This window comes from Silurus aristotelis (genome assembly GCF_946808225.1).
Source record: "Silurus aristotelis genome assembly, chromosome: 13".
Taxonomy (NCBI): domain Eukaryota; kingdom Metazoa; phylum Chordata; class Actinopteri; order Siluriformes; family Siluridae; genus Silurus; species Silurus aristotelis.
In genome coordinates, this window is record NC_139586.1 from 7858232 (window position 1) to 7877198 (window position 18967).

The 18967-nt window shown below is 38.4% G+C and overlaps 1 protein-coding gene across 3 annotated transcripts in view; it reads left to right on the forward strand.

Annotated features, from left to right (window-relative positions):
• mapk8ip1b (mitogen-activated protein kinase 8 interacting protein 1b) overlaps positions 1-18967 on the forward strand; it is a 33884-nt gene that overhangs the window by 13047 nt on the left and 1870 nt on the right. For 2 of the 3 annotated variants that reach the window (XM_083558303.1, XM_083558304.1), the window contains exons 3-11: positions 4462-4692; positions 11905-11974; positions 13603-14442; positions 15419-15494; positions 15901-16076; positions 16620-16723; positions 17062-17178; positions 18681-18751; positions 18840-18938. In XM_083558303.1, the coding sequence (XP_083414429.1) occupies positions 4462-4692; positions 11905-11974; positions 13603-14442; positions 15419-15494; positions 15901-16076; positions 16620-16723; positions 17062-17178; positions 18681-18751; positions 18840-18938 (1784 nt within the window). Of the gene's footprint in view, positions 1-1304; positions 1332-4461; positions 4693-11904; positions 11975-13602; positions 14443-15418; positions 15495-15900; positions 16077-16619; positions 16724-17061; positions 17179-18680; positions 18752-18839; positions 18939-18967 lie in introns of those variants that run through there. The other variant, XM_083558305.1, reaches the window with a different exon arrangement.

Genomic DNA, 18967 nt, shown 5'->3' on the forward strand with positions numbered 1-18967 from the left:
GGTTATATACAGTGTTTTGTTTTGTTTTGTGTTTGTTTTGTAGTGATTTAGCAGTGTAGTGTAGAGTTCAGTAGTGTGATGGTGGATGGAAAAAAGCTGTCCCTGAACCTGCTGGTTCTGGTGCGCAAGTTCCTGGTTAAACAGTTTATGACTGGGATGTGAAGAGTCCTTGATAATGTTGTGAGCTCTGCGCAGACATCTGCTGTGGTGAAGGTGCTCAATGGCAGGTAGTTGGGTGCCAGTGATGCGTTGGGCGGTTTTGACCACCCTTTGCAGGGCTTTTCGTTCACTCACAGTAGAGCCTCCGTACCATACGGTGATGGAGTTGGTCAGGATGCTCTCAATGATGCAGCGGTAGAAGCTCGTTAAAATCCCAGGGGACAGATGAGATTTCTTGAGACTTCTCAAGAAGTACAGGCGCTGTTGTGCTTTTTTTACCAGAGCTGAAGTGTTCTGCTGCCATGTTAAATCCTCGGTGATGTGAACTCCCAGGAACTTAAAGCTGGGGACTCGTTCTACCTCAGTTCCATTGATGCTGACAGGTAGATGTCTCCTGCTGTTGGATTTCCGAAAGTCCACAATGAGCTCTTTGGTCTTTGTGCCGTTGAGAGTCAGGTTGTTGTTGGCACACCACACTGCTAGATTACGGATCTCTTCCCTGTAGGCCAATTCGTTGTTGTTGTCGATCTGGCCAACCACGGTGGTGTCATCTGCATACTTTATGAAGATGTTGGAGTTATACAGTGGAGCACAATTGTGGGTGAACAGGGAGTAGAGCAGTGCGCTCAGAACACAGCCCTGCGGGATGCCAGTGTTCAGAATGAGGGTAGAGGATACCTGGTTACCCAACCTGACAGATTGAGGTCTGTTGGTGTGAAAGTCCAGAATCCATCTGCAAGTGGAGGTGCAGATACCCGGTTCACTGAGCTTAGTGATCAGTACAGTGGGGAGGACTGTATTGAACGCAGAGCTAAAGTCAATGAACAGCATTCTGATGTATGTGTTGCTTTTATCCAGGTGGGTGAGAGCTGAATGAAGAGCTGTGGAAACTGCATCCTCTGTTGACCTGTTCGGGCGATAGGCAAACTGGTGTGGGTCCAGTGTAGGTGGTAGGCCCGCAGTGAGGTGATTCAGGATCAGTTTCTCAAAGCACTTAATAGCGATAGGGGTGGGTGCAACTGGTCGAAAGTCATTCAGGCATTCAGCAGCTGAGTGCTTAGGCACTGGTATAATGGTAGTGGTCTTCAGGCATGTATATAAAAACCTGTATATATGTATAGAGAGAGAGAGAGAGAGAGAGAGAGAGAGAGAGAGAGAGAGAGAGAGATACAGTAAGTGCAACCAAAAGCTTATGATCGTTCTTATCTCTGTGAAGGAATTGTAGTCAGTTTTACTTTTCTTTGCAAAAAATGTCAGGAAATACTTACTGGGAAATATCTCAGAAATTTCCATATCACTGTACTTAAAAAAAACTAAAAGACTCAGCCACTTGTGATCTAGTCACTGCTCAGAAAACAGAAGTGTGTGTGTGTGTTTTTGCATGTGTCTCTGCGTCGATGTGTGCGTCTGCATGTGTATTTCCAGCTCTGACGCACAGTGAAGGTGGGAGTGTAAAACACAGAATAAAGATTTTCAGTTGCCATGGAAAGAAAGGTTCATCTTATCGGTCATGTTTCGTCAGGTTTAGACACAACATTTTTTAAGTTCTGTGAATGGTTGTGTATTTGGTGAAAAATTCAGTAAAGAAGCAACATGTTTCTTTTTAGAAACATGCACACTCGGTAGCATAGTCTAATGATACACTGCTGCCCACTCAAGATGTGTTGAAGATTCATTTCCATGATGTTAGCATGTAGGTCAATAAATGCAGATCTAATGTTCACAGTCTTGGTCTCATTATTTCAATAGATAGTCACCTAATATTACCTAGCATGATAAGGAACTTAGCTAGCTAGTGCTCTATATTGCTACTGAGGAGAGGGAGAGTTAGCGAATCTAACCTCACTAGCTGGCTAATGTTGAGCGGTGCTGCGGTTGTGTCAGGGAATGCTGCAAAAATATTAGTGTGTAAAGAAAAGAAGAATTCTGTGCAGAAACTATTCCTCTAGCCAGAGAAATAAAGAGAAGAGCTAGCAGTGGTGGAGTTGATTCTCGGACGCTTGTCATTTGTCAAAATCAGGGAAAAGCTTTGTCATCATGATATTTTGTATTTCTGATCTATATGATATGAAAACTCTCTCCATTTTTCTCTCTGGGTTACTCCCAGAAACACACATACACACGGTTACACACACGCAAAGTGCTTTGGCATATCCTTGCCAGCTGTACTGTCATTAAAATGTCATTAAATATGAAACGCTACCTGCACACAGAAGTCATGTCTGTATGTGTGTGCTCATGCAATCTTGTCTAAATGTGTCCCTTGAGTAAACCAGAAGCTTCTGCTAAACGATCCAGTCGTAATGTTGTCCTAATGTCCATTGATCTGTCTGTTTCTCTGTAAAGGGAAAGTGATAGTGTCCTGACTTAATACAATATTATAATTTTCATTTCATTATCATTTCTTTTTATATAGTACAGTATCTTCTACAATGCTGTAGTATTTACATGTGTGCTTATACATGGTTTAAGGTTTAATTTCAGTTTATTCAAAGAGCAAAAAAAGGTAGTGTTGATGTTGATCTACAGGTTTCTACATCACTGTGTGGCTTTTCACATAATAACATCACTTTCAATCGATTCAAGTCTAAGTCACATGAATGGTCTTGAATGGTCTTGACTCTTGTGTGCTCAGTAGATGTCTACCAAGATCATCATATTAATAACCAGCCATTATCACAGAGGAACCTGACAGCTGATCATACAGATTATATTTATAATTGGATTCTTTCTAATAGATACGATTCCTGTGGCAGATTTAAGCTTAACTTCACACACATGTTTTTATTTTTATTTATTTTTTTTATTAAATTTTTAAGTTAAGGGTTCACTTCCTAATCACTGAAACATTAAAACAACTCAAAGTTTTAGTCTCCCTACTTCTATCAGTAGATTATATAGAGTTAAATAGAGTTTTCTAATGGTTATGAATTTGTGATGGTTGTACATTAGACTCTATAGCTATAATTTGAAGTGTGTGTGTGTTTGTGTTGTTCTGTGTGTATGTGTGTGTGTGTGTGTGTGTGTGTGTGTGTGTGTGTGTGTGTGTGTGTGTGTGTGTGTGTGTGTGTGTGTGTGTGTGTTTGTGTATAGGGGTCACGCAGTGTCACTCTGCCCCATCTCCATTCAGTTGCCTGGCAACAGGCTCAGGATCTTTTAAAGAGACAAAGCATGAATAGAGAAAAAAGAGCAACTTTGCCAGTTGCTAACGGCGATAAGCAGCTTGAGAGCCATGTTTTTAAATAAATATATAGATAGAATAGTAGATAAAATGTTGAATTGTTAATGCAAGGACCATTAATAAACATTAAATTGAAATTAAGGAGACAGGAAATAAGACTGTAAGAGTCCTAAAGACATCTGTTGTATTTATTCTCATCCATACAATTGCTTCCATTATTTTTTCCCATGAAAATGCCCCTGTGCAACAAGCAAGCTTCATGAAGACATAAAGAGCCTTGACCGCAATTCCACTGAACACTGATGAATTTAGACTGAACCTCAGACCTCCTTATCAACATGATTGCCTGATCTCAATAGCGTTCTTGTAGCTAAATGAACGCAAATCCCTATAGCCATGCCTTAAAATCTAGTGGGAAGCCTTCTGAGAAGAGTGGAGCTTATTATTATAGTTAAAATAGATTAAATACTGATTGGGATGTTCAGCATTCACATGTGGGTGATGTGTTTAGGGTCCCCCATTCTGCTAAGTAGTGTATTTCACTATTTGATGTGAGGTGGTAGGTTGGTGGTTAAGGCATTGGACTTTGCAGCTGAAGTTTATGAGTTCAAATCCCAGCCACACAAAGCTGCAACTCCTGGGCAATTGGGCAAGGTCCTTATCCCTCAACTGCTCAATTGTATGAATAAAATAAATGTAAGAGGCTCTGGATAAGAATATCAGACTCAGACAAGAGTCCAATCTAGATTTGCAAATAGATGAGTATTTAAAGTGTATATAATAATTTGTTTCTAGAATACTATCAACACCAGATTTATCTGTTTTTTATAAGGGGAGCTGAATGTTCTGGGGTCAGGGCAAATGTAATAAATGTGTTAAACACATCAGCAGTCAATCAGTCACTAATGTCCAATATCTGTCTGTCTGTCTGTCTGTCTGTCTGTCTGTCTGTCTGTCTGTCTGTCTGTCTGTCTGTCTGTCGGCTCTTTTTTTTCTCTTACATGCAATCACACACATACACGTACCGCCTCTTCCTTTCTAGCGTGTGATTTTCTATAATTACTCCCACTATCTCTTAGCCTAATTAGTCTGACTCTGTCTTCCCTCTTCAATCGTTTTAGGGTCATGTGGTGCGGCCGTCCAGTAGCGTTACACGGAGGGTGGAGCCAGGCGCAGCGGGGCATGTCTGCTCAGAGACGCTTCCCTTGGAGATGATCAACGGAGCAGAAGGAACCCACGCTGGAGACACACGCGCTACGAGCACACGCTCTAAGGATACATACACCATGGATACGTACAGGCCCAAACGGCCCACCACACTCAACCTGTTCCCACAGGTGCCCCGCACACAGGTACAGCTACAGAGCAGAAGAGTGGGTGTAGGTGTGTGTGTGTGTGTGTATATGTGTGTGTGTGTGTGTGTGTGTGTGTGTGTGTGTGTGTGTGTGTGTGTGTGTGTGTGTGTGTGTGTGTATATGTGTGTCAGAGATGGGAAGTATGAAATTAATCTAGGTTAATGGTAAGTAATGAAGAACAAATAATTTGTTACTGTACTTAAGTAGATGTTTCTGATATCAGTACTTGACTTCACTATTTCCTTTTCCACCTACTTTTTACTTTCACTCATTAATTCTTTTACACAAATATCAGTACTTTCTTCTTCTTACATTTTTAACAGGCTCGTTACTTTAGTTTTCATTTATTTGGTGACATTATCAAAATTATTTTTCGCATTGCATGCTGTTTTCAGCCCATCAACCTATTTCTGGTCACTTCCACTGGTGTATCATTTCCTGGCTATCACGCACCACAGACGTAGGCTAGTCTACAAAGCTACAACAATTAAGGCAGAAGGCAACAAGAAGTATGGGGATAACGTGGATGAGACAGAGGAAGTCAGCGATGTAAATATTACTGAGAACAGAGACATTCCTGAAATTTTAAATTCTTTGTATTATTATATTGATATGAGGTGACATCCAGTTACCAGTGTGACACTACAACAGGTACAAGTAACAGCTACTTTTTACTTAAGTACATGTCAGAGCCCAAACTTGTTTACTTTAACTTGAGTAAAAAAGTGTAGTCAATACTTCAACTTTTACCAGAGTCTTTTAAAACAGAGTATCTGTACTTCTACTTAAGTGAAGAATGTGTTTACTTTGCCACCTCTGGTGTGTCTGTGTGAGTGTTTGCTCAGAATAGTGATGGAGGAGATTTCACCCATTGTGACTGTAGTGTGACATCACACACACACACACACACACACACACACACACACACACACACACACACACACACACACACACACACACACACACACACACACAATGGAATCTGTTGTTTGCAGGAGATGCAGGTTTTTGTTTGATGTTTTTGTATTGAAATTAATTGTGGAAAAAATAGATGACAAGGGTTTGTGTTGTTTTAAAAAATACAGACATTCTTGTATATATTGAGTTTGAGTTTGTGTGTGTTTTTTTTTCTTGTATATATTGAATTTTTAGTGTACTTGTGGTGTTTGAGAACTTTTAGTGTACTTGTGGTGTGCGCGTGTGTGTGAGTATGTGTGTGGGTGCAACACAACAAGGGGTGTGATCTATGAAGTCTGCCCGCTACTCTACAATACTAACATTTCAGAAACCCTCTTTTGTCACAGCGGTAACAGAGAAAAACAATACTCAGGTATGCACAGGGGGAAAATAGCTAAAGCCGTGCACAGAATAGCAGGGAGTGGTTTAAATTTCCCTGAACTAAGCGAGAACTGAACAGAAAGTAGGTGCAGGTGGGTGCGAGCAATGCAGTGTCTGGGCTGGATTCGTGTGGATCGAAAACAGCAGGTCTGTGTCATATGAGGAAACGGATTCAATGTGGGGCATGTGTTTGTAAGCTGTAAGTTAAACCAGACTGCTATCCTCTTAATCTTAAAAAAGGATCTTAATTTAGGAATACGTTGCTGAATTTAGTTGTTTATAAAGGCTTCATTCTTTGAATTCTGTCTATTGGTAATGGATTTATTTTAAACCCAACCCTTTTTTTTAAATAATTGTGGTGCCCCTACTCCAACTATCAACCTGCATCAATGATCCTAAAAGTTTTAAAAGTGTACAGCAGTGGTGAGCCGTCAAGGCCAGCAAGGACTTCTCTACACTATCAGAAGCACTGACCTACATTTACAACCTAAATTCTATTATTTGTTTTATGAAATTGTATTTTTTTATTCCCAACAGTTTATTCTCTTCATTATGTAGTGTTTCTCTTGACTGCACTGCTTCCAGTACGTGTATGTGGATGTTAGATTATTTTATGTCCAATCAGATTTCAGCCTCTATGTGCTGCCATGTCAATCTAATCTGCCCAGGGCCTTCAAATTCAACTGCTGGCCTTTTTAAACTTATTAAACTTTATTAAATTTATTAAACTATTATTAAACCTTAGTAAATATTAGCAATGGGTCTGTTTCTTTAACCATTTAGATTTCAAATTCAGAATAGCATCAACATTTCTCCGTCGTCTTTTTGGTTGGTCAGAGTGAAAGTGTTACAGGGAAAGGGAAAGGGTTTGTTCTCCACTTCCAGACCAGTGAATACGAGCGGTACCACTGGCTTACAGCCTCTGAGGAGCGGTGCAAATTATGAGTCTGCATCTCTGGTGAGTAGGTTGTATTCTATTAAAATGTTTATGTTTTTGTCATGTTATTAGGCAAATATTGACTCTGAACTGCTCCAGATGATGTAGGTGGCACTGTTGCGGTTGTAGTGTAGAGGTTTGGAGCTTGCTTTAGTAAAATGGTATTTACCTTCCATATGCGAAATGCCTCTCTCTTTGTAATGCCATGTGTTATTATATTGCATTTTTGTATAGTATTGATGGTTTTAATAATTGAGACGTGATAGTGGTGGTATTAAGAGGTGGATTAAGTCGGGTAAGTCTCCACTGAAGGCCTAGGTACCAAATGCACGGCCTGCCACTGGTGTACAATATAGTGCTGTGACATTTAGTTAGGTTTTAGTTTTTATTTTATGATTATTAAAATATTTAAGCTATAGAGAATATGTGTATGTGGGTGGAAGGGGGCAGCGGAGACATTTTGGTGATTGTACAGTGTGTATGTATGTGTTTCTTGGTTAAATGCTATAATCAAGGGTTTGTACCACATTGTAATCAGCAAAAAGCTTAAATCTGTGCTTTGAGGCAATGTACATGCTGCTTAAAATCACTGAGTAGAGTCGCTGTAAATCGGAGATCAAATGCTATTTAATAGCCGCAATCTAACAGTAGACATGGGTACATTTAACACCTTATGTAGCTTGATTTGTGGTGTATGAAATGAATTTAGGTTAATGACAATTACTTTTATAATTACTTACATTTTCAAACCAAGCTCATTACTTTGTTCTATTTGGTGAAATGATCGATATTTTTTCTTTTTATTGCGTGCCGTTTTCAGCCCTTCAACCTATTTCTTGTCATTGCCTGACTTTTTCAACCTACCACTGGTGTATCATTTCCTGGCAATCATGCACCACAGATGTAGGCTAGTTTACGAAGCCAACAACAAGCAGGGCAGAAGGCAACAAGAAGTATGGGGTTAATGTGGATGAGACAGTGGGAGTCAGCGATGTAACCATGAAGAAGAACATAAGAACAGAGACTAATCACCTGATCACCTGATCATCATCATCATCGTTTCTCTGCTTGTGTTCTAAATGGTGGTTGTTCAGCCAGGATACATTCATTAGATAACAACATTTGAAATACTTTTGTATTAATATATTAATATGATGTGAGGTCCAGTACCAGTGTGACACTAAAACAGGTAGTAGTAATGCTACTTTTTACTTAAGTAGATGTCAGAGCCCAAACTTCTTTACTTTCACTTGAGTGAAAAAGTGCAGTCAATATTTTCAACTTTTACCGTCTGAATTACTGAGGGCGATTGAGCTTCAGAGCATCCACAATGTTGGCATGCGTCCTCGGCATGTGCTCGTGCATAACTAATGATGCACTAATTTCTTCAGATGGTTATAATGACATTGGCGAAATGTGTTTTTAATGGTTCATTAGTCTGTAGCATAATGGATAAAAAAGGGATCTAAATCTACTGGGATCTGCTGCCGAGTCCTTAATTGGGCTGTGTATTTGTGTGTACACACTAGCCAGAAGAGGACAGTGTAGTTTATAAGAGGATTTATTCTGTCCACTAATCTAAGTTAAAGATCGGTTAAGGATAACTCTCAGTATGTGGTATGAATCTTCAGGAGTGTCTGTCTTCTTCTTTTGAGATTCACCAGAAAATAAATCTTTTATGCCTATCAGTGTTTTTCCACTGGATATAAAATATAGTCTGTAGGAATTATTTCGTAATCTGAATTGCTGGAAACTGAATAGACCAAATTGGTGTTACGTCACAGCATGAACAGGTGAACAGGTGAACAATGCTGAGAAACAAGAAGGGAGTTTTTCTGTCCTGAATCTATTTCTGGATTTCAGTAAAAGCAGGTTTGTGACAATTTTTAGCATTTAAAATAGAGGTTTAAAAGATTGAATTTTATTGATACCGATAGCCAGGTTGAATCGTACTTGCCGATAACCGATTAATCAACCGATACTGAAATTTATTATAAAATAGAAATTAAAAAGCTGTACTAAATCATGAAAATGTGCTGAGTAAAATTAAATGAATATGAAAATATTAATTATATGAATGAATATATTTAGATAAATAATAAATTATAAATAATACATTTAATAGAGACCACACCCATTACTCAGAATAACCTCTCCCCTCAGGCTGGGGACAGGTGGATCCAAACCATGTCATAGTTCAATTTAAACATGTTGCTGTAGGTTTGACCTCAAAATGTACTTTTTATGCACTAAATGTTACTGATTTTCATATTCGATAATGTATGTTTTTCCCAACTTTGAAATCTTCTTTATGAGCAAATGTGTGTTGAATTTATTCTAGTGTCCCACCCTCACAAGTTGGCTCGCCAACATCATAGGCACAGTTGCCATGGAGATGTACCACCATCACTATCACTCATTGACTCCAGGGAGACTGAGTCAGCTCAAACGAAGGACACACGCACACGCACACACACACACACACACACACACACACACACACACACACATACACACACACACACACACACACACACACAGCAGCAAATAAATCTGCAGATGTACTTGTTATGGGCTGGTGTTCAGTCTAGTATGTATTCCTGCCTAAAATAACATTTGCCCAAGACTTTTGGGCAAATATTCAGTGGACTGATAACACAAAAGTTGAACTTTTTGGAAGGTGTGTACTGTTACATCTAAACTAACACAGCATTTCATAAGAAGAACATCATACCAACAAACATGGTGGTGGTAGTGTGATGGTCTGGGGCTGCTTTGCATTTTAAGGACCTGGAAAACTTGCCATAATTGATGGAACCATGGATTCTATGCTCTACCAAAAATCCGGAAAGAGAATGTCTGGCCATTAGTTCGGGACCTTAAGCTCAATGGCACTTGGGTTATCAGCTGGACAATGATCCGAAACACACCAGCAAGTCCATCTCTGAATGGGTAAAAAAAGAAAATAAAAATGAAGGTTTTGGAGTGGACTAGTCATTGTCCAGACTTTAATTCAATTGAGATGCTGTGGCTTGACCTTGAACAAAAAAAGAGCATTTTTGTATTTATTCTGGTAGTCTTTGTTTAGTCATAACATTTGCTGGATGATCAAAATCAGTTAAGTGTGACATAATAAATGTAATAATCTATGCAAAAGATTTTTAAGCCAAAAGAACATTTGGCATTATTTCACAACATTTCACACTGACTTTGATTCGCATGTTATATGAATGTTGACGTCTTATAAATAGTACTTTGTTACGTTCCCTTTTTTATATCTAGGTTGGGGGGAAATAATGAGCTTAGTGGACTCAATGACGTGCCAAAACAAAACAACTTCCCTACCTATGCACATCCTAACCTGCCAAAAATACTGCGGGTGGCACTCGTGTGCCTAAACAGAAAACTCCTACATAGGGTATGTAGAGTGGTGCCCAAACTACCTGTCCACATGGCGCATTCAAAAACGGTACTAACAGCAGGTTAACGAGGTGGAGGTGTGAAGGTACATGTAAAAGAGAAGTTATCACTATTTACCAGGGGGTTAAACTACAGACAGAGGTTTGCTTTAATTGCAGAGCAAAAATTCGGGTTCCTGCTTCTCTCGCTATCTCCCCCCTTTCCTTTATCCTTGACAGCGCTTTAATCCTCGAAGCCCCGCCTCTTTGGTGACTTGCTTCTGCTAGGGGTCTGGCAGATCCCCCATAATGCCCCAGTGAAAGGAACCAGCACCTGCATTCGAGGAAAGACAGAGGGCAGAAAGAAACCTATCTAGAAACCTTTTGCGGCACATAACGACTTTTGTGCAAGAATAGCATAATAAAAAAATCAATAAAACTATTTATTATACTTAATAATAAATTTGTCTATAAAAAATGTATTAGATTTTGAAATTTTGTAAAAATTTATTACGGCAGTAATAATAGCAATAATTTCGATGTTTAATTTAGAATTGTTGTTTTATGCAGCTCATTGTGGAGGCAAAATAAATGTTGAAATCCAAACTTTTATAGTTAGATCAAATGTATGTCCTAGATGTGATTTCTAACTTGTTTTTTACATAAAAAACAAACAAACAACCCCCCCACAAAACCAACATTTGACAAAACCAAACATCATACAGTAGTGTGTTGTATGATCTTTGTGGTGAGTTCTTTGGGTGATCAAGGAGTTTGGGTTGTTTAAGGTTTTCTTTAAAGTGTTTCAATTTCAGATGTTGTAATGATGGGTAATGATGGGAAATGAGGACAGATGAATAATGTGGAGGGTTAAATGATTCCATGTGCCAGCGTTGTCAACAATTGGCCCTCTGTTATTGGTGAGAATGACAGAGAGGGGAATGTAAATGGAGCAGTGAAGTGTGTGTGCATGTGTGTGTGAGAAAGAGAGAGAGAGAGAGAGAGAGAGAGAGGAAACAAGTCCAATCCCTAATGAATGCTCTACACGTCGCATAGGCGAGACAAAGGCTTCCTGCTCAGCATACACACTCTGGGGCTTGGGGTGGTCGAGGGGATTTTGTTGGTTCTGTTCATTACTTTATAAGCACAAGAGATTTATGAGAAACATTTCCTGATCAATGTGAAAGAAAAGCACAGACACAGAAAAACTAACTAATGAGTTCTGATTGTATAATTATATTGAAAGTGTCATTTGGTGTAGTGTCACATTCCAAGTGGTTTGTCTGTGTGTGTGTGTGTGTGTGTGTGTGTGTGTGTGTGTGTGTGTGTGTGTGTGTGTGTATATGTAAATCTGGTCTGGTATCTATCCATCCATCCATCCATCCCTCTTTCCATTTATCTCTCCATCTTCTATTTCTATTCTCCACTTCACACACACCAATCAGGATTGAGCCCCCACTTTCTTTCCCCCTGCTGATCCCTCCTTTCTCTTTTTCTTTCTCTTTCTCTCTCATGTTCGCTCTGTTGAACACACAGGACACACTGAACAACAACTCGTTTGGAAAGAAGTACAGCTGGCAGGAGAAAGTCTCACACTCGACCTCAGGTGAGTCCTTCTGTCTGTCTATCATAATTCGGATTACAAAATGATCTGTACCACAGAGATGATACTGTACTGATCCCTTGCAGCGCCGGGTGGAGTTTACTGTAACCAGTGTAGTCAATAGTGTGAATGGAGGTGTCTGGGTGGTGTTTACGGAGCAGACTTAAACCCTCTAGTAAACCAGAATCCGTTTTGACAACATGACTCATTGAATATGACTGATATCTAATGGTCTTATTTCCTGTCTAGCAAGGAAACTATGAAAAAAAAAAAAGGTTAGGTAAACAAATGTTCATGAGTAATCTTAGCTACTTGTACATTATCTATACCTTTGTATTAAAAAACAAAACAAAAACGCTAACTAAACACCGTTGTCAAGCCAATGTAGGTACAACAGACACCAATTCTGTCTGAATGATGCCATATGAAGCTTAAAATTGTCAAATCCTACTCAATGGTTATTCTCTTGAGCAGCTGCATATTTGTTGCTCATGCAGACGGATTGAGTAAATAGGCGGAACAATGCTGATTCATCACCCTGAATTTAGCAGCTCATCATTTGTTGGCCTTTATTGTCCACTAGACAAAAGGGACAGGAGAGGAAGTTCAGCAAATATCGACGTACAGACTCATGCCAGCATTTGTCCACTGGGGATGTCGTGGCCAATTACTAACAATAGCAACAAATCCAATAACGAGGATAAAATACCAAGTAAAGAAAGAAACTTAGTTCAGGATCCAAGGTGTCAAAGAAGAAGAATTTATTCAGCAGAAATAATGTCAGGCAGTTCCCTGGAAGTACCAAAATATATAGTCCACACACAGTCTTGATATACCCACTTCACCCATATGTGTCTGTTCTGTTCTATTTGACACATTTATTACTCTTGACAAACCACCCCTTCAAGAAGGAAATGTGTTGTGCTCAAGTATGGTGATTCTAATCATCCATTAAGTGCTGCTATGTACAGTATATACCAACTTGGCTGTGTACCAAAAGAGAAATAATAATCATAATATAATACATGACAAAACACACAATAATGAAAAGTTTGAAAGCACCATAGGGACTGGCGGACACATTCTTTGTGTTAAAAAGTAGTTCTAATGTAAACTTTGGCAAAAAATACATTCCGAAATATGTATTGTGACAAATATGAATTACAATTTGTTAATTCATTTATATACATACTTTCATGATTTAATATTTTAGAAATAGAAATAAACATGAACAGCCTAAAGATCCATGATGTTACTGAGATTTGTATCGTAATTTATATCAACAGTTTGGTGCCATAGCTTTGGACCAGAGTTTGCATGAACAGTTTTGCATTTAAGCGTCCATCACTGAAAAGTACACCTCAATAATGACGGGTTCCCGTTTGAGTCTGGTTCCTCTTAAGGTTTCTTCCTCATGCTATCTCTGGGAGTTTTTCTTTGCCATGGTCTGCACTTGGTCACTCATTATGGATAAACCTAAAATTATAAGGAACAAACTTACTTTCCCTAGAGTTATACATTCTTTTATACAATTTTATAACCACTTTATCTCTGTAAAGCTGCTTTGAGACAATGTCAATTGCTAAATTGTTGATTGAATTGCTAAAAAAATTGTTGGTGTGTATTTTTAGGCGATCTGGCATCCCGTGAGCACATCTGTCTGAGCGATGAGGATAAAATAAAAACTGAAACCAAAGACTGCGGCACGTCTACAGACATACCCACCAAACATCCAGCCCCTCCCAGACAGGCTACTACATGTGTAGCCCCACCCACCAAAGCGTGTGAGCAGTCAGGGCATCGTGACCGCATTCGATATCACACGGATGTGTGCGTAGAAGATACTGAGGAGATTTACCTGACTCCTGATAGATCAGGCCGAATGTCGGTCATCGCTGATGGTGAGGCTCCTCCCCCTTATCATCCTCCGCTATACGAAAAGGCGAAATCAGCCCTCAGGGATGAGGAAGAGGAGGAGCCTCCGCCATCATACGCCTCCTGTGTGGCAGCTTCTGCATCACTTGGTCTCAGGAGCAGGAGAAGTAGAAACAGCAGAGGAAGTGCGGAGCTCAGGAGGAGAGGAAGGAAGTTAGAAGAAGTGGAGGATGAAGACGAAGAGGAAACGAGGATTTCTTCAAACGGACTGTCGTACGATTCAGTTAAATACACTCTTGTGGTTGACGAAGATGCACAGCTAGAGCTCGTGAGCCTGAAAGAGTGCTTTCACAGCTACAGTGATGACAGCGACTCAGCCACGGTCTACGATAACTGCGTCTCATCACCATACGGTGAGGAATTTGAGGACGAGGAAGTGGATGTAAATGAAGTACACACTGCCAGAGGGGCAAGAAGGGGCGGGGCCAGGCGGGAAGCCACTGCTTGCTTATCAGAAGAATCCACACCCGATGCAGATGTTCCATTTTCCAGAAAGTTCCTTAATGTTTTTATGAATGGGCGATCCCGCTCTTCCAGTAAGTAGCTTTTGTTGTGTGGTGATGCTGGTATAGCATATACACGGGATAACAGTCGAAAATCAATCGCACTTACTTATAAAAATGCTCCAATACCACTATAAAATATTACATATTGGATATCACGTACAAGCTCAGTGTTATAATAATGTTATGCTGATGCACACACATCAATATATATAACATCAATTTGTTACAGATGTTTTAGTAAGTTAAATGGACTAACCATGGATTATCCAGCGTATACCATGGTCATTTGCCATTATTGACAATTTTACATTTATGTAATTTAACACCCTTATACAGAGCAACCTACAATTACCTCACTTATACACCTGAGCCTTTGTAGGTTAAAGACCTTGCTCAATTGCCCAGCAGTTGCAGTTGTTGGTGCTGTGATTTGAACTCATGACCGAATGATAAGCCCAATGTCTTAACCATGTAATCGCCAATGTTAAAACTCCTAGTGGCTTTTTTTGTTTGTTATTATCATTATTTCTTATTTAAACATGAATTATTTATTAAACTATTAACTATTTAGCTCAGTAAGATAATTAGGAAATGTCTACAATAGCCATCTCACTCTGTATTTCACTGTAACCAGAGGCTACTATGATTACAGTCATTCATAAGGCAGCACATTATTGTTGAACGCTGATTAAACTCATTTTAGCCACCTGTGTGCATTTAAAAAACAGTTTAAATGCACACCAATCAGAATCAAATATCCAGACAGGCCATTGCATATGGAAGTTATTTACACTATACTAGGTGATTATGTTTGGTGTTTAGTGATTAGTACATGATTATATGCAACATGCAGGGTAAGGCTACGACTATGATCCTATTGAGTAATGATGATTGTGGTCATGTGGTGCCGTATGGTTGGGTGTGAGCTCTGGAGAATTTTTTTTTAAATAGCAGTTCAATTATTAAAAAATTTTAATCAACAGTAAATCTATATCCATTTCTCCAGGTTCAGAGTCATTTGGTTTGTTTTCCTGCATTGTAAATGGAGAAGAGAGAGATCAGAGTCATCGGGCAGTGTACAGGTAAGACTCATGAAACACATTCAGAGGAAGAGGAGCGTGACTGTGGCTGAAGGCAGTTAATGTGGTAAAAAGATTGGCACATTATTAATTATAGAAGTGTAAATATCAGCTCCAGACTCCAATTAATTACTGATGGTTAGTAACTGTAGTAATAGTATTGTTAGTTCTGTAGATTCCCTTCTTATCACAATCCTAATTATTTTATGATGCTTATTTTGTTGCTATTATTATCCAATTATTTAATAATATTCCATTTTTGGCGTGAATAATAAATGATTATTAATAGCGTGCCACTCATTTTAGTCACCTTATGATTAATCGAATTATTCATGTTAAACTGATTCCATTCCAATGCTATCAAGGCCATTAATGTCTTCTTAATCAGACGTTTGTTTCTCGATGATAGGTTTATCCCTCGGCATGAGGATGAGCTGGAGATAGAAGTGGATGATCCTTTACTAGTGGAGGTTCAGGCAGAGGATTTCTGGTACGAAGGCTACAACATGCGCACCGGAGCCCGAGGGATATTTCCTGCATACTACGCCATGGAAGTGACCAAGGAGCCCGAGCAGATTAAAAAAGGTGGGAAAAAATTTTTTAAAAAAAGAAAACATTAGACGTAAAAAAAAAAAAAATTTTTTTTTTAAAAGTTTGCTATGATTGTGTAAAAAAGGAACAAAAATAATGATCATAATGTATTTAATTGCTAAATGTATTTAAATAAAGGTGTAACGAGAGTCTAAAAATGATAGTAATCCACACATATAATACTTCAACAATTAATTCAATTGACTAAAAAGAATCATACTTTTTTACATATTGCAAACAATCTACTAGATTTCTGCAGTAAATCCACGTTATTGGTTCATGTCAGTGGTTTCAGTGGCTTGATGATGATGATGCATCGTTTTAATGATATTCATTATGATATAATTTAATTAACATAGACAAACTATTACGCTTGTGTTTCGTTTTTAAGAGTATGTATGTTCGAACGATTATAGTAGAAATTGGATGTACATGAAGAGAGTTTTATTTATGTGCTCAGCCGATGTGTTAAAATGCAAATGAAACTTTGTTTTGCAATTGCACTGGCTCTTGGTAATCTCTTTTCTCTGTAACTAGTGAGAAGTGCAGACTGGCTGGAGAGGTACAGCCTAAAATTCCTCGGCTCGGTCCAAGTGCCCTACCACAAAGGCAACGAGGTGCTCTGTGCAGCTATGCAGAAGGTTTGTACCAGAGTCGGAATAAAGGTTCTTTTTTCACGTTCTTGCAAACACATCCACGTTAGGATGTGAGCACTTTGGATGACAAAAGTCTTTGGTTCGATCATTGCTATAAACTATGATGTGCTGTATGTTCATTATTAACTATTGTCATGCTCCTCCACATTACTTTTCACAACAGTAAAGGAAAGGAAATTGGATCACAAATGTCAGCAAGGAGAAAATGGGCTTATGTAGAATTCTTCCACATTACATAATTGGAGGTCAGTTTTATTCATTTTATAAATGTGTGTGTGTGTGTGTGTGTGTGTGTGTGCCCGCGTGCGTTTGCTTGTTTCCAGGTTGCCAACAACAGAAGAATGACTCTGCATGATAACCCTCCTTCATCCTGCATATTGGAAATCAACATGAAAGGAGTAAAACTCTTAGTGCAGGATGACTACGGAGTATATGACAGAGTAAACGCATGCACACACACACACACACACACACACACACACACACACACACACACACACACACACACACACACACACACACACACCTAAAATCAGATTAACAGGTTTGCAGTCTGCCATTTTGTCCAAAAATCCAAAGAAGGATGTATATATATATATATATATATATATATATATATATATATATCATAAATAAATAATATATAAAAAGTTATAAGCAGATATGTTATAAGTTATGCAGATTAATACGTAACTATATCTACAGCATGTAATGTATATCTGTAAATATATGTACAGCAAATAAATTTAAAGGCTCTGACAGTAAGAAATGCTCAGATGCTGTTGGGTAGTTGCAATAACTTAAAATAAAAATGTGCAGAAGTTGAGCAAGTACACTAAGAATATATATCCATATATATGAAATTATATTAGAGTGTGTGTATGAATGTTAGGCACAATGTTTATAGAATGTGAACTGTACAGAACAGTGTATATAGATTAAATGAGATTTGATTTGATTAGATTACATTAGACTTTATTGTTATTACACAAGTTACGGTACAAGGCAAGAAATGCAGTTAGCATCTAACCAGAAGTGCCTTGGTAGCAGTGTAAAATATTTACATATGCACTGGTTGGTAAGCCTATGATGTATAATAAATATAAATAACGACAGATGAAAGAACAATATGAATATAAAACAGTATACGGAAAGGTGATTATATACAATGAAGGAGATATTGTGTACAGCGTTTATGCAAAGGTTATATACTTGTGCAAGATGAGATGGAGAGTCCAAAAAGAAGACTATTATATACACTGGTGCAAAATATGCAACGGTTATTATAGTGCAATCTTGAGTAATACAAAGTGTATTTTGAGCATTGCAACATAGAGAAAGGATATACAGATTTTTATATAACTATGAGAATAATTAAGGATATCCAATGAATACACTGTTTTATACAAATGTAATTATCCAGAGATTATACAGAAGGTACAGAGTGGAGCAGAACTGCATGATGATTACTGGCAGTAGAATCAGTAAAGCATTGTGGAGCGGCCAGTGTTCTCTCAGTGTAGTGTCGAGTTGGCCCTGCTGGTTCTAAAACCCATGTGGCTAAATGAATCTCAACAAGCACAGTCTATAGAATCCAGTTTAACATCCTCTCAGAAAAGTGGAGCTTATTAGAACAGCAAATGGAGATTTAATGTTCAGCGCGACGTCCAAACAAATGCACATCTGGATGTTTTTCCAATGTATGCCATTTTCTAGCTCGAAATGAATATGATAACGTTTCTTTATTTGTATGTTTTTATCATTAAACTTGTTTAAATAAAATTCTATGTACATGCTTCGAAATAAAGAATTCATGAATGTATTTGTCTTTGCCATCTAAAGCAAGTGAAATTGCATAGTCAAGGGCATTTTTTTATTATTATTATTATTTATTTATTTTTATTGTAAATGTATTGAGTTGTGTCTGCATGTGTTTTCACAGAATAGTCAGTGCAGTCACTTTTTCCAGCTGAAGAACATCTCGTTCTGTGGCTACCATCCAAAAAACAATAAGTAAGTGCAAATGTCTGTATCATTTCCAAATGCAGTTTTAATTTGCAAGTGATTATAATCTTACTTTTTCCTTTTTTTCCCCCCAAAGGTACTTTGGCTTTATCACAAAACACCCAGCAGATCAGAGATTCGCTTGCCACGTGTTTGTGTCTGAAAACGCCACTAAGGCCCTTGCAGAGGCTGTGGGGTGTGTATTTAAGAGCATGTCTTTCTAAA